The sequence below is a fragment of the Parasteatoda tepidariorum genome, chromosome 2 (genome assembly GCF_982258835.1).
Source record: "Parasteatoda tepidariorum strain Cologne lab strain chromosome 2, Ptep-v5.0, whole genome shotgun sequence".
Classification (NCBI taxonomy): Eukaryota; Metazoa; Arthropoda; class Arachnida; order Araneae; family Theridiidae; genus Parasteatoda; species Parasteatoda tepidariorum.
Window position 1 is genome coordinate 45,284,205 of NC_141756.1, and position 16,457 is coordinate 45,300,661.

The 16,457-nt window shown below is 25.9% G+C and overlaps 1 protein-coding gene across 4 annotated transcripts in view; it reads right to left on the reverse strand.

Moving 5' to 3' along the window:
* Positions 1-543: 543 nt before the first annotated feature.
* Positions 544-16,457, reverse strand: part of LOC107439498 (WD repeat-containing protein 44) — a 36,432-nt gene continuing 20,518 nt past the window's right edge. For all 4 annotated transcript variants that reach the window (XM_087157255.1, XM_087157254.1, XM_087157253.1 and 1 more), the window contains 11 exons: positions 14,968-15,128; positions 12,956-13,000; positions 12,092-12,185; positions 11,447-11,502; positions 9,420-9,515; positions 9,057-9,179; positions 7,816-8,007; positions 4,514-4,615; positions 2,637-2,752; positions 2,425-2,543; positions 544-918 (listed from right to left, as the gene is read on the reverse strand). In XM_087157255.1, the coding sequence (XP_087013381.1) occupies positions 719-918; positions 2,425-2,543; positions 2,637-2,752; positions 4,514-4,615; positions 7,816-8,007; positions 9,057-9,179; positions 9,420-9,515; positions 11,447-11,502; positions 12,092-12,185; positions 12,956-13,000; positions 14,968-15,128 (1,304 nt within the window). In that variant the 3' untranslated portion in view covers positions 544-718. The remainder of the gene's footprint in view (positions 919-2,424; positions 2,544-2,636; positions 2,753-4,513; positions 4,616-7,815; positions 8,008-9,056; positions 9,180-9,419; positions 9,516-11,446; positions 11,503-12,091; positions 12,186-12,955; positions 13,001-14,967; positions 15,129-16,457) is intronic.

The following is a 16,457-nucleotide window of genomic DNA, read 5'->3' on the forward strand; positions in this document are numbered from 1 at the left end:
AAACATATTTATTTAATCATTTTTAACTATGTCAAAATGATAAAATCTAAAAAAAAAAAAAAAAATCCCCCAAAACTTGATGAAAAATTAGAATTTTAAGACAATACTTTAGTCATATTGCTCATATATTATTTGACCAACATCGACAAAATTTTGAATTTTGTTACATAAAACTTACTTGACTAAAAAGATTTTTAAAATTTTACTTAATTTAAAACATTTTTGATTATTATAAGAAAAAATATTTTTCAATTGGAATAATCTTTGGATAAACAAATTTTATAAATGTATGTTTTGTAAATATAGTTTAGGAGACATAGCAAAAAACCTCAAAATTAAAATTACATTACACCAAACTATTAATTACAATTTGATATTCTATTTTTATTAAGCATCGTCATGCATCTTGCTCAGAACAGTAGCTTTAATATCAATTTCTGAAAGTGACAATCTGGAGTACTTGAGCTCTCCCTCTAACGCTTTAAAACTTTTGTTAAATTTTCAAATAAGATTTCTCTCTTAAAAAATAAAAAGCACTGCAAATAAAATAAGTAAACTTTAATAAAATATTATAACACATACAAGTAATCTTTACAATAAAAATTTGAAAATGTCTTTTTAATAGTAGAATCTTTTACAAAAATTAGCAATACATTAATTAATGTTATAATGATTATAATTAATAATCTGTACAAATTTTACAACAGGACTAGTCAATCTAAGCTGTATTGGTCGCAGCAGGTTTTGCTTTGTGTAGGAAGACTTTAATTATTCCATTAAAATCAGCACTAACCATCACATAACAGTTATTTATGTTTGGTTCTAAAGACTGGGAGCCTTCTTCTTCTTGTTCCAATTGTCTCACTATTAAAGCTGGATTTGGAGCAAATACGGCTGAAGTTACAACAGCATTATGAGCTGAAACAAAGGATAAACAATTTTTGTTAAAACTAAAACTGTGCTACTCATTAAAGGAGGAAAGAAGTGAAGCCACTTGAACACGTTAAGAATCAGAAAATACAATTTTAAAAAACATTTCATGATGTTGAGAGCTTTAGAATCACAGGAAGAATGGAAATCATCGAACCAACTTACACACAGTGCTAATTGTATACTAGTGCAGAGAAAATATTTCACAGTTAAAGAGTTATTAAACTGTGTTGGAATTTATTTGTCATTTAACTGAAACATTTAATTTAAATAAATATTATTAAAAAAAAAAGGACAAAAAAGTTAGTTTTTTACAGAAATATCCATATCTCCATAAATATTTAAGCCATGTTTGCAAACTTTTATGTGATTATTACAAATAACAACAAAGTAATCCAAACAAGTTTAATGCTATATTTTCTGGCGTAGGATGTTCAAAAATACTTGCTTTTGTTTGTAATTTATTGTTGGTCCCTCAAACCTCATTGAAGAGCATTGAAGTTTATTCAAAAGTATAAAAAATCCTAAAACCTAAAAATTTTTAAAAAAAATTCTTACGTTTTGGGATTAGTATTTTGCAAGAAATTTAAGAAAATGTCAAAAACTAGAAATATAATCTTAAAAATTATATTATAAAATATACTTTTACTAAAATTTTATTAATCTCTTAAATTATAATTGGTAATTCTATATGCATACAGCTCACAGCAGATCTTTCGTTAACATAAAGGAGTGTATACTGCCGTGCAATAGAAAAATCAACATAACAAAAAAAATTAAAAATTGAGATTTTTATATGTTTGACATTTTTGTATAATAAGCAACTTAATGAATTTTTTTTCGTAAAATAAATTTTAATCTATCAGTTTTTTTAAAATTCTATTTTAGCATTAGCGATAGAAAGTAAATAGTTATCAAGCAATTTTTCTCAAAACCTATCGTGAAACACTTGCGTTGTTTTTTAAATTGCAAGGAAGTACGCACAAAGCACGGAGGTTAAGACAGCATTGTTCCTCGGCTGCCTTTACTTCTCAGACAAGCTGGGATCCAACAATCTGAGACAAAGTAGAAATCAAGTTTCAACTGGAGATAGAATCATGGCTATCCACAATAGCTCAGTATATTTAAATATATTGGTAGCTTCAGAATTGTAAAATCATATCACATAAACTTTTACTTTTAATACTACAAATTTTTAACTAAAAGAAAATATAATACTTGACTCTAAGCACTGCAAACAATGTCCTATTTAAAAGATAAAGTTAATAATGTTTAAATCAATAGATAAAAACATTTGATAATTATGATGTTATGGTTTTATTCATGGTAAAAACAGTAAAAAGCCCTGGCTCAAACAACAAACATTTAATAACAAAAAATAAATAAATAAATAGTTTTCCTGTAAGCTTTCTCAGAAATTATAATAATCAACCGACAAATAATTGGGACATTTTTATGATAAAAGCAACAATATCAAATAAAGTGACCGTTTACCTTTAATACCAGTCCAATAATCATTTCGATCTCTTCTAAATTTTGCACAGTCATGTGAAGTTTTCCAAATGTAAATATCTTGATTTTCAGAACCACTAATTATGTATTTCCCATCATGACTGCAAATAAAGAAGGGTTTGGTTTGAATATTATCATCAAAATAAAACAATTAATAATTATAATAATAACAAAAGTTTGAGAAGAATATTCACCTAAAGCTTGCTTTAATTTGGCTGCTTAAGTTTACATAACCTTTATACTTGCATGTTAAACATAAGTCCCGTAAATCATAAAGTCTGATTCTTGAATCATTGGAAGTCACTAGTATCTAAAGATAAAAATATATATATGTGTAAATTGTTATTATTTATAAAAAAATTAAAAATGTAATTTAAATACAATATATATAAAAAAAATCTTTAAAAATTCATTTCACATTAAAGCATGTTACGTTTCTCTGTTTGGCGACTGTTCTTCAGTTTTTGATTTAAGGTGCTGATGTCATATAAACAGATATTGGAATTAATATAATTTATGTTTCAGATAATAATAATAAAAAACATTTGTTTACAATTTAAATAAAGATTTTGACACTCAAGTATATTTTTTAAACAAATACTATTCCTGAAGTGTTTTAAAATGTATGGTATAATTCTAGAAAAGCTAATTAAAACTCATATGACATTGGCATTAATTTATTTTGATTGCTTTAACTATACAGTGCAGACATACACATTAGATTGGTCATATTTGAAAAACACAAGAGAAACCAGCATTACCTTCAGGGTATCTGCAACATCTTAGATTTTAAAATTCATGACTAATTCCAAGAATTTTTCATGACTTTACGAAGTTACTATTTTCTCTGACAAAAACACAACAATAAATTTAAAAAAGCATCATAACAACATTAATTGAAATGATAGGTATAACCAAAACTGTTATACTCTCAATCTTCAAATTTATAGATTTGAAATTTAAACAATAAAGTAAATAAAGAGTTGAAGCAATAAAATAGCTGGAAAAAAAATACAAAAGCAAATAATTTTTTAAATTTTTTTCTGCAGAATTATATTTTAAAGATGATTTTCTAGTTCATCAGAAAGGAAAGAAATACTCCTGATTTTTCTGTTCTCATTTCGGAATAAAAAAAATTCGCCAATGACTGGCTTGCTTGAGCTAGAATTTGAAATTGATGAAATAAAAAAAATAAATAAATAATAACAAAAATTCTGAGATCACAGAAGTTTAAAAGATAATTCCCTTTAGAAATGATGTTTTTTTTCTTCATTTTTTGAAAGAACACCATAATTTTTAAAGAACATGATAAAAACATTTTATATTTTAATAAAATATGACTGTGAGTGAGGGTTTTGTTACAAATTCAGATATTCCGAACACCATAAAATTGGCGACCTAAACCTATGACTCTTACATGATTTTTTTTTTGAAAAAAAGTTAAAATCATGGCGTTTCATGACAAATTTGATTTTCCAGGTGTGCAGATACCCTGTACCTTGAATTTCACAGCTATTTCTTCCTCAATTTTTTTTTGGCAAACATTTAAGATTTAAGTCCACCATAATTAAAATGTTTTAAAAATCTCTAACTTTCATTCCCATTCAAATTCTCTTTCAAATTTTATCTAAATATGGGTGAGTTACCACAAAAGTTATTTTTTATTATTTATTTTTTAAACTGATTATAAAATATTCTGGTTTTTAAACATTCAACCAGTCAAGTGGGTTTTAAACATCTTGAGTCAAATTTTAAGAATATTGAGTAATGACTGTTAAAGGTGTAATAATTTTAAAATTGAATTGGTATGTTATATTTATTATTTAAATGCTATATATATATATATATATTTGTTATTATTAATAATAAAAGTTATCTTACATAAGTTATAAATAGTCCTATTTTCCTCTTTTTTCCTCATGCTCAGGTCAATTAGGTTAAAACTGTTAAAGGAATGTTTGAATAGAATTCCTCAAAGGGGATAGTATAAAATCCAGAGTACATTAAGTAAGCTTTAAAGTATTGTTGATAAAAAAAAATTACATTAAACAATTAAAATATTTTTACTAACTTTATCTTCTCCTGGCATTGCTTCAATACCACTTATTTTTCTTCCTTGTGCATTTTTACCCTTGGTGCTTCTGACATGGATTTGAGTGTAATATTTTAATTGCTAAAAACAAAAGAACCACTTTATTATAAGTCACAATAGAAAAAGGGGAAAAGTAAGACTCAAACAAAACAAATATAATATCCACCAACAAGTTTTAACACCTTGATGAGGCTTGACTGTGAGAAACATACACTGCATTGTGATGTTTAAAATTATTTTTATTTTGAGTAACAAGTTAATCAAAATTAGCAGTAGGTGAATAGAGGTTAAAGGTTTTAAACTTAATAACATTTGTTTATTTTACTAGTGATATAGTGTTTCAAAAGAGTGTAATTTTATATTCAATTGTAAAGTATAGCATAAAAGTTAGAGAATTTAATTAAAAAAATTACTAAAATAAGTACAAAAGTAGTAGGGAATTTTTAAGGTTAAAGGTTTTCTGACAGTAAAGTAAATTCTAATATTTTACAACATATGTGATTCGTTTTATTCACTGAAATGTGTTCTATTGAGCTTAGTAACTAAGTATTGATTTCTTATTTGTAGTCTTATTTTTACTCTTTTTTTATAGCACTAATACTAGTTTTAAAATAAGATAGGAATGACTTGCATGAATATTAAAATGAGACTTTTACTACATTTTTTTAATAAATGTTTGACTACTATGCAAAAAAGGTCAACAAATCAAGCAGTGATATGATAAGTATTTAATCCCTTAACTGCCGAGAGCGTATACATACATCTCGGCCAGACGATGCGTCAGCTCCCGCAGGTCTATATATACGCTTTCCCGAAGTACGATGCTTTGCAGTGTATTGCTATAAATAGAGCTACACCCCCAACCTCGGAATGCAGTAAAATGACGTTAAAAGTGTTTGCGAATGTATTACCAATTTCGGAGGAGGTGGAATGGGAAAGGGATGTGTTGGTAAAGTGACATCGTATTTATTGCTCGTGTGTTTCTATTTGAGTAAGGTCGGGTTTATTCTTCTTTCACTTTCGTTTCCCATGTGTATTTAGTGCTTTTTACTTTTTGGATGAATATGTCGGAAAGTGATAATAGTTTCAGGATTTATCATACAACACCTAAGTTTTAACATCGTTTATATTGTATTTTTATTCCTTAATTTAAGATTTGTATTTTCAAAACACAACAAAGCACACTTGAGCAAAAAACGGTGGCACTGGGGATAGAATCACGCAAATTTTGCTCGGCAGGTAAGGGGTTAAATAGGCAAGTAATATTGCTTTCATTTATCAACTTGCATTGTAAGATTTCAGAACAATAAAAAACCTTTGAGAAAAAGAGAAAATAAATGCAGTATTTCCAGGCAAATATATTATGCACCAAGGAGTAAAAATAAATTGAGTAATGACAGTGTATATACTTAATTATTTTTACTTGGTATAACAGGTAGATGCAGGAATTAGGGAAAATTAGGTGTGAATGAACCCATTGGATTTTTTTTTTTTTTAAATACTTCAAAAATTTTACTACACAAAATAAATTTTGTTAACAAAACGTTTAAAACTTTGTAAATTTTGTAATTGCTTTAATAAAGAGGTTTAATGTCACATATTCACCATTAGTAGAGCATTATATGAATATTTAAAATGAAATAAAAAAAAATGCTATTAACATTAGAAAGACTGAAAATTTCCTGCAGATCAAAGGACCTGTAGGAAGAAAGCAATGTGGCCCTTCATAATTTTTTGAGATAAAATATATGTCTAAAATCTTAAATTATGGTAATAGAAATTTATTAAAGGCCCAGTAAAGGCTTGATCATTAGAATTTCATAGTATTTTTTTTTCGATACTCGAAATATTATTATTATTATTTTTTTTGAGTAAATAAAACATGACTTTTCAATTATACTAAAACATAGTTGTTCAGATAACTGAGTTTCTACTCTTTATAAAAGATAAAGATTTTTTTAAAAATACTGAATAATCCTTTTAAATTAGAAATTCATGACACTAACCTGATTTATTTAAATTTTTTTTTAAAAAAATCAATGTACACCAGACTTTTTTTTTCTCTACCTTGAACTTACTTCACTATTATAGAGTTTTGCCATATCTGTTTACATTTTGCTCCACTGGTTTTATCTGCTTTTTTTGATGACATGCCTGAAGCACAGAGGTTTTTATAATTTCTGTAACTTATATAAAATTGACACATTCGTAACCGATTGATCTAAAACTAAAATTTAATGCTATAAAGACATGTTACGGTGATTATGAAAAATGATACGTTTCACCACAATATTACAAAATTTAACTCTGCTCACTCTATCACCTTCCATCACTCTAGGTATAAGTTTTATTTATGCTTCTATGAGGTTAAAACCTAAATAAGTACTTTAAGAGTTATATTAATAAAAATCAGAGCATTTCGCTGCTTTGAGCTAAGTATTTACAGATTTATTTAACAACAAAAAAGAGATACACAAGCTCTTCTTTTATCCAAAGTTAACCCTTCAACGCAGTTGGGACACTGACTTCCCTTTAAGAAATTTTTTTCTGATGCTCTAATTACAAGCTTAATTTTATTCTGGTATTTTTGAAATATAAAAAATAGTTTAATAGTCATTAAAAAAATCTGTTATATTATCAGAATTATATTTGTACTAGTTAAATTATAAAATCCAAATAAAGTAGTTTTGAATTTTTTCCCCCTCATTCATATTCAAAAATTTATTAATAGTTCATTTTGTAAATTAACAAAATTTCAAACATGAATAACTGTTTCTCTTAGATCTAAATAGCTGCAAATAAGTGTTAATTTGAAAAAATTATTGTTTGGAAGTGAGCTGTGTTAGGAAGATTTTATCTTTAACACAGAAAAAAGTACTGGTGTTTCATTCTAAAGATAATATTTTTCACACATTTTGACCTAAATTATTACAAAATAATGAAAAAAGTATGAAAAATATGTTTCATAAAAATTCTCTGTTAACAGGTTAAAGTGAAACAAACTGCACAACATTCAAAATTAAGAAACACAGATGAAAGCTAAATTAGGTGTCCCTTTATACTTGAACAACTGTTATGTGTCACTGGTCTGAAGGAACATTGATTATTCTATAGCGGCCCAGAATCCAATTTAAAGGATCTCAGACTACTGTAAACTTTGAGCCCTGATAACAGATATTTTAAAAATTGAAAAACAAAAGTTTTGAATTCTTCTAATTTAAATAAAAAATTTAGAAAAAATTGTTAAAATAGTTTAAGTACTGTTAGTATTTTGTACTTACTTCAGTATAGTAAAATATACATCGGCCATCATATGAACCAACAATAGCAATCTTTCCATTTTGGCAGAAATTGACAGCAGTGATAAGTTTAGTCTGGCCATCTAATTCATTCCAAAGAGTTACTTTTTTATCTGGAATATTCCATAAACGCAGTTTCCCATCTAAAGAGCCACTGAGAAAATATCTATCATCCTAAATAGAAAATATGTAAAGGTTAATACATGTCACATAATTAAACAGAAATTATTTCAGAGTCTCAAATTATAAATAAAGTAATGAGTTTCCTGAAGTAATTTTATGAAGTTAATTACATTTCTAAGGATAATATTAAATGAATGTTTTTATCAAGTATATTTTTTTAATTATTTTTATTTCATTTATAACTTGTTGTCTAGATACTTTAAAAACCAGATTTCTCATATATAAGCTTTATTGCATACACAACTTAAAAGAGGTATTCCTAAACATCACATGGAAAGCAAATCGTTATAGCATATGTAAATATGAAGAAGTAAATATGTAGATTTAAATATACAGATACAAATATATATATAGACATAAATGAAGGTTACATTTTTATTTAACACAAATGTTGAACAGGCGATTCATATCAGATTAACCACTTTATCAGCTTGCAATTTTGAAACAAACTCAGAAGAAAAGGGAACTCTTACATTTTTAATGACATTTGGATTAATTTACTTGTGTGAATTTTTTGAGCATGTGGGTTACATAGAAAGGAATAGAATAAAAACGTTATAGAGTTATCCCAAAGGTAAGGAGATTTTAACCCATGCTCTGTCTAACACGGGAATATTTTTCGTCATCTCTGCAATTAGAGAGCTATAATTATACAAATCAATTAAAATGTCTTGCCTGATCAGGAGGTGAGAGCTCTAGTTCCTGAGTCATCATGATTCTATGAAGGTTAAAAGAAATAACGGAATAAAAGTCACACAAACTTCTTGCAACCATCAATAATGCAACCCGATTTGGAATGACACACTGTAATTTAATTTTTTTTAGGCTATTCTGGTTTCCTGCTTCAAAGGCAATTTCTCAACTACAGTTCATTTATCTTACAGTGACTCTGCTGACATATTCAACACATACCAACATATTAAAAGTTAAATAAATATAAGTACAAGTAGAATTTTTTATATAAATTTAGTAATGGATTTAATTTAACAATAAGTTGCTAAAAAGTATTTCAGATTTTGATACAATATTTATGAACTTACTCTGGGATGAAAAGCAATTGCTGTAACAAAGTCAATGTGCTGAAAACAACAAAGGCATTCTTTTCGGGAAATGTGCCACAATCTCACAGTTTTATCCATGGACGAAGACAATATGAAATAATTCTAAAAAGAAAAAAAAGCATGAGTTTGAGCATCAGTTTAATGACAAAAATACTTTTGTGTAAGAAATTATACATTTTTGTTTAATAAAATTTTATAAAAGAAAGTTAAGATAAAAAACGATTTAATGCATGCATGCTGCTTTAATTTCTCTAAAACCACAGTTGAGTCAAATTTAACACTAAGTAAGTTTTTTTACAATATTAATTTGCTTCAATGATTTATTTAAAAGAAGATAATTACTTTTGACCAAGATACATCAAGTAATTCAGCAGTGTGACCTTGATATCTACAAAAAGGTTTGGATACAAAAGGACCTTTGTTATCTTCATCTTCCTCCTAAAAATAGATTCATTATAAATCTATATAAAATTAGTTAGCATCAAACCAATTAAAGAGAAAAGTAAGTTAATAATTTGAAGCAAAGTTACAAATCTTTTTAAAAAAAATTAATCAATTTTAAATTGATAGAATATCCGTTTCACTTGCAGGACAAAAAAATAATCAAATACATACAATAAATCAGAATTACACAATGTAGTTAAAGGAAACTAAAATGCACATACCAGCACAATTTAATACAAATAAAAACATTTTTAATTAGTATCCTTTCTGGTGACCTTATGTTATTAGATTAGAAAAAGCACATTTTTAAAAGTTTAACTCATCAAAATAACAATTGACTATATATAGTATCCTTTGGCACTGATATATAGGCAAATTATCACAGTTATACTTGATAGACAAGATTTACCACAATCAAGTAAATTTGCTGACTAGTTGGCACTTTAGGACATAATTTATATAACTTTAATAACCATTAACTTCAAGTTTAAAGAAACATTATTAAAAAGAGTAACAATAAACAAAACAAACATGTGGTATTAGATCGCTTTCAAAATACTATCTTGGTGGCAGTGCTACCATAAGCCATCTACTTTGATTTTATTTGTAATACTTGGCATAATGAATTAAAAACAAATAATTAAAAGGGCATGTAATAAACTTTCAAAGAGTGTTTTTGATTAAATATAGCTGTGAGCCAGCAAACATCACTGATGCTATCTTTTTAACACAAAATTAAAAAAAAACTAATATTTTTGAATAATTAAGATCTGAGGCAAAATAAAAAACACTCCAGTACAAGAGGTTGTAAGTTATAAGAGAAATAAATTGACACATACATAAAAATATACTCTTCTTCTTATTACTATATACGTATCAGTGGATATGCAAAGTTCTTAAAATGGAAATATTTAAAAAGATATTAAAAATATAATTTTGATAAATTACAATATATATTTTTTTTTACAGATTTTCACACTTTTAAAGTGTAAAATAATTCTTTAACAGTTTAAATCCAACCACTCCAATAAGTTATTTTCTAAATAATAAAATAGAGAAATATAAATTGCAAAATTAGGCAGAGAAATACTAAAATATATATAATAACGAAGATATCTAAAGTCAAATGACTATTAATCAGATAATCAGAATTTGTAATAGTTATCCTATTACAAATTCTTCATAGATTTACAATATTTTAAAATTATAATTAAAGATTATTTTATTGAAGAGAAAAGTATCTAAAGCAGAAAATAAATCATACCAACGGAAATTAATATAATATTAACAAGAGAGCATAATTTGTGATAAATTAATATAAACTGTCTACTATACAATGAATTGCAAAACAAAGTTTGAAAGTACAAAGATAACTCTGATTGATAATCTATAATACATTAGGAATCAGTTTCAATTGCTTTGGTTTCTTAAGAAATGAAATAGTGTTAAACCATTAGCGAATAAGATAATATTGCCTAAAACTAACTAGAACTTTTACGATGAAATTAAATAGAATATAGTTTATTAATAAGACTTTTAATATAGTGTAAGTGATTGTAAGAACTATAAAATAAGCACTTTTGAAAAGAAAAAAAGTACCACAAGTTTGCAAATAATATTGAGGAATATGAAATAATATTGGGAAAAAAAAAGACTTAAAAGGAGATGGAAAGACTGCCTAGATGATGAACTCAAAACAAAAAACTATATATCACTTTCTGAAAACACGGTAGGTGGGCAAATACTATTGAATGCAGGGCTATCGAGTCAATGTGATGAATAGCTTAAAAAATATTAATCTTACTATAAATTTCATAAAATATTTTGGAATTTTTTTAAAAAACATTAAAAAGGGCTTGCGTTCAACTTACAGTTTGAACTTGGTATTTTTATACAATGAAGCTTTAAAAATAATTCCTACTTACAGTTTTTATCTCAATATCTATAACTTCATGTTGAGGAGGAGCAGGTGATGTTTTGCCTAAAAAAAATTTATAATTTGTATATGAGAAAGAAAATTTAAATTTACACATTTTATGTAAAAGCACACCACCAATGATAATCTTGTAGTTTTCAGATCAGTTACTAGATAATATACAATGCATTAAACACACACATAGAATATAAAACACAACTTACATTAAAAAAAAAATGCTACAATAAATACTCTTTAAACAACTTAAATTCTATCTCAACTTAATAAAATAAATTTTAGATACAACAATCACAAGAAAGCTCTAATAATTTTTACTTTTTTCATTAGTTTCATTTTAAGGACAATTAATACAAAGTTTGACAAATATAATTAATCTGTAATTAATAAAACTTTATTCATTAACTAACAGGTATACAAGTTTTTTTTTCGAAAATTTATTTCAATGTAAATATAAGAATGAATTATTTGGGCTGAATATGTATTCTTTAAATACTAAAATGCTATAATTCTTTACAAAATACTTTTTATAAAGTGATTTAAAAGAGCAAACACAGTTGTCATTAACCTTAAAAAATTATAAACTGTAGATACAAACAAACAATCAAGTATAAAATAAATCGAAACACATCACTACCTTCTGAATTATATTTTTGCCGCATGTCATTGAAATATTTATAAGCATCTTTGAGAACCCAAATACGAAGATCATGGTCTTGACCTGCAGTAGCCTACATTAAACAATAAATACATATAAAAAAGAATGTAGGAGAAAAAAAAGGGATAAGATAGGAGGGTAAGATAACTTTTTAAAGACAAAACTGACTATAATTCTTAAATTATATAATAATAGAAGAGTTTATTATATTAAAGTGCCTTATTAGTGCAAAATGTCAATATTTTTGTTTCCATATATTAAATTTTTAAAAATGCATGGCTAAATTTTAAAGCAATCACAATATTTTATAAATGGTAATCTTAATTAGAAGGCTTAAAAAAGATTAATACACTATATTTGACTTATACCAGAAAATAAGTTACCTAGAACACATGCTCATGCATATTTAAGATATGCACACTGAGTGTAGACACAGATTTTTAATTTTTTTAAAAATTACACCAGAGAAAGAGCATGTGTCCAGTTTTAAAACATTGCAAAACTTAGTTTGACAACACTTGAATATCAGATTTCATTAAAATTAAATTTGACATTATAAAAGGCATCAATACTTACATAATTGATACATTTTTTTCATGCATTGACATCTATTTCTAAACATTTGAGTATAAACTGATAAATTAAACAAATGTAAACAATTAAAATCATCAAAGTGTTTAGTGTCAAGTACATCATAAAATTTATTCTTAATACAATTATAAATTCAACAGAAAGTTTCACGTTTAAAGCCATTAACTAAAACTGACAAAAAGAAAAAAAAATTAAACTAAATCAAAATCTAAAATAGTAAGCAATAATCTAATAAAGTTTTATAAGGCTTACTAATAGACGTCCACAAGATGAGAATTTCATAGTCCATATTGCACCCTAAAAATTAAAAGACAAAGATAAAATTATCATGGGGAAAAATGACCATTAACAAATTTCAAGGAGGCATATATAATATTAAAAGTTGCAGAAATCAGGTTTTTGACAAGTTGATGGAATGGTTAATGCTGATATAAAGACCAGCTAGTATTAAGTTGCAAACAAATTCTTTAAATCAACATAAAAATTCATACTTTACTACACAATAAATAAAATTTTAAAGTAAGTGGCAAAAGTTGATAGGTTAATTATATTTATATACAGACAGTAGGTCAACAAGATTTTGAAAAGAGAGAACAGGGATGGAAGTCCAAAATATGAAATTTAAGGACAATTTAGACACTGATTTTGAGTAATTTACTCTCTCTCTCTCTATATATATATACATACTAAAATATATAATATTAACATGATACAAAACATATCAATGCTTTCTAACATGAAAATAAAACTAAAATTAATCTTCTAAAATTTATTTGATTAAGGGAATAGCTTAATAAATGAAGAAAAAAGAAATGCATACTAATTAAAATATGATAAATTATCAATTTAAATGCATTTATTATTTTAAAAATCAAATAAGAACATGGAAACTTTGATACATGATATTTATTTTTTATATTGGCTAAATCATGGTGAATAGTGGCAACTTTTTTTTTAGGCAGTACTTATACTTTCATTTGTAACATCAACCATCAATTGAGCAACTTTAATGTCATTTTTGAAAAAGCTAGATTTAATCTTTCATCATCCTTTCTAAGAAATGAGCATCATTTTTTTCTAAAATTTAACCCATTTTCAATCAAAGTCAAACAAGAATCACAATGTTTTCTTATTATTATAAATTATGTGAATGTTATTATTATAAATTGTGTGAAATTTTTATCTAAAATTAAACTATTTTGAATCTGAGTCAAGCACAAATACAAATCACAAAGTGTTATTTCGAATTGCGTGAATATGAATCCCAATGTGTGATTTTCATTTGCATGAATACAAATAGCGATTTTTAAATCACGTAAATATTAATTGTGACAAGTGGTATTTAAACCGCTTGGATAGGATTTGAAATGCTTTATATAAAAAATGTATGAACTTGAATCACGATGAACATGAAATACAGGTTGTTAAGTGGACGAGAGATGTGTGGGGGTTGACTTTTGCAAAAAAAGAAATATGTTTGGGAAAATTAAGATTTACTTTAAAAGTTACCCCCGAATTTAATTTTGCAATTTTAATTGTCTTTATACAGAAAATCGCAAGTTAGTACCAAAATATGACGGTTCCTCAATAAAAACAGTACAGTTGGCATAAATGAAATTATGGAGGGGAGAGAGAGAAGGGAGCTTTTCATCTCTTCCTTCAACACTTAGTGCTTTCTTGTCATCAAAACAGAGACAAATGTCGCCAACAATGGAAGTAGACTAGTATTTAGTGTTCAATGAAGAAGTGACGTGGGTTGAGTTATCTAGATTTGCTCATACTATAAAACGAAATTTCTAAATTAAAAAATTTTTTCAAATCTTTTTTAGAAACATAATATTTACTTTTCAGACAACTTCAACAAAAATGCAGAAAATCATAAAATTTTCAGAGTATTTATTGAACTTTAATAATTAAGAACACTTTATTTTTTTCAAGAATTTAAGGACAATTTTGAGTTCAGATAGAATTTAAAATAACGTTACATACATAAAAACAGATAATAAACAGTTTTTGTTGCAACACAATTTTTTTTTTTAAATCTTGATTTAAAACCACTGAAAAAAATTTAACTAAGAATTAAAGTTAATCCCCACTCTGATTTTAACTTGAAAAAAGTTTAAATGGCTATACAAAAGCGAAGAAAACAAAAACTTTTTTAAAAAATCATTTATAAAAATTAATAAAATCATTAATAAAAATGTTTTACAAATGATAAATATATAACTACATAAGGACTGCCACAAAGTATAGGATTAACTTACAGTATGTTCTCCACCAAGCTCTTGAAGGACTTTTATGCTTTCAAATTCACTATTTCCTTTTTCAGCTGATCTCAGTTTGCTTGATACTTTGATTTTGACAGATGAACGTTGATCAGACAAAATTTCATCTTCACTATCATCATCATGTCGGGCATGTGAGACTTAAAATAATAAGTAAAACAAATGAATAAATGTTTCTATTAAAGCAAATGAATCAGAGGAATTTTGTTACAAATCTTAAACAGTAATCAGAATTTTTGGAAAAAATTTTAATTTTAAAAAATAAATTTAAAGCTTTTCTATAACTAAAAGACAATGGGCAATATAATTATAAGCCACACTTTTTATGAAAGATATATTTATTACACTATATTACACTATCTGAATCATTTTCATAAAATATTCATAGCTACTACAGTTGCGATAAAATAATCAAATACCAAGCAGAATAGAAACATCCAAAACAGAAATAAAAAAACACTAAATAACAAAGAGAATAGTTGAAACATAATTTTTTTTAACATCATTGCAGTCGAACTTGTTTATTGCAAGCCCTAATTTAAATACATATTGGATTAAACAAGGAAACTTTTAATAAGTAGATGGCTTAAAAAGCCCACAGAAAATCCTTTTATTACATACAAAGGCTTCATAGTGAGCCAAAGAGAAAAAAAAAAATACTAAAAAAAGAAAAAATTTGGACTATTTTTTAAAAAGGGAGTTTGCTTGAATTCAAAATTTCAATAATCTCAAAACAAAAGCACAGCAAATATGCCATGTTACATTTTTTTTAACATGAGTAAATTAATGGACGATCCCTCAAAAAAAAATACAGTGAATAAGTAATTTAGTATTGTTGAAATAAAAATAAATAAATAAAATAAACTATCAATTAGTTGATTTAATCTTTAATCAGATGAAATAGCCAAATCAATAATTGTGAAACTACGACTACACGATTTGTAACTGCATTTGCTGAAAATAATAAATAAACTTACGCCCCTCTATATCATCATAGAAATTTGAATAACAATATTTTTAACTGAGTTCCTTCCCATAAAATGGCTGGACTCCTAAAAATTTGAATCAGTGAATTTTATAGGTGAGGCGATAAGTCTGAACCATTTATAAAATTAGTGGACAATCCTTAAGTAAGAGTCATACAATGTTATGATTTTTACGAGCATTATTAATTGAAATAAAAAGATGTTGGATTGAAAATTCAAATCTTTTAATTCCTCAGATTGATTATTTTAAAATCTGCATTTGTATTTCAAGAAAATAGTATGTTCAGAACATATGCAAAAATTAAGAATAATAGACAAAAAACTAAATAACATTACAAAATATTATTTAAAAAGAAAATCAGGACAATTATAAATCTTACACATGTAACTCAGATTTAAGGAGGAATTTTTCTTAACTTTTTTAAAAGGTATTTTACGGAAGTTAGTTTAGTTTTATTGATTGCTCTATTACTAGTGAGAAGT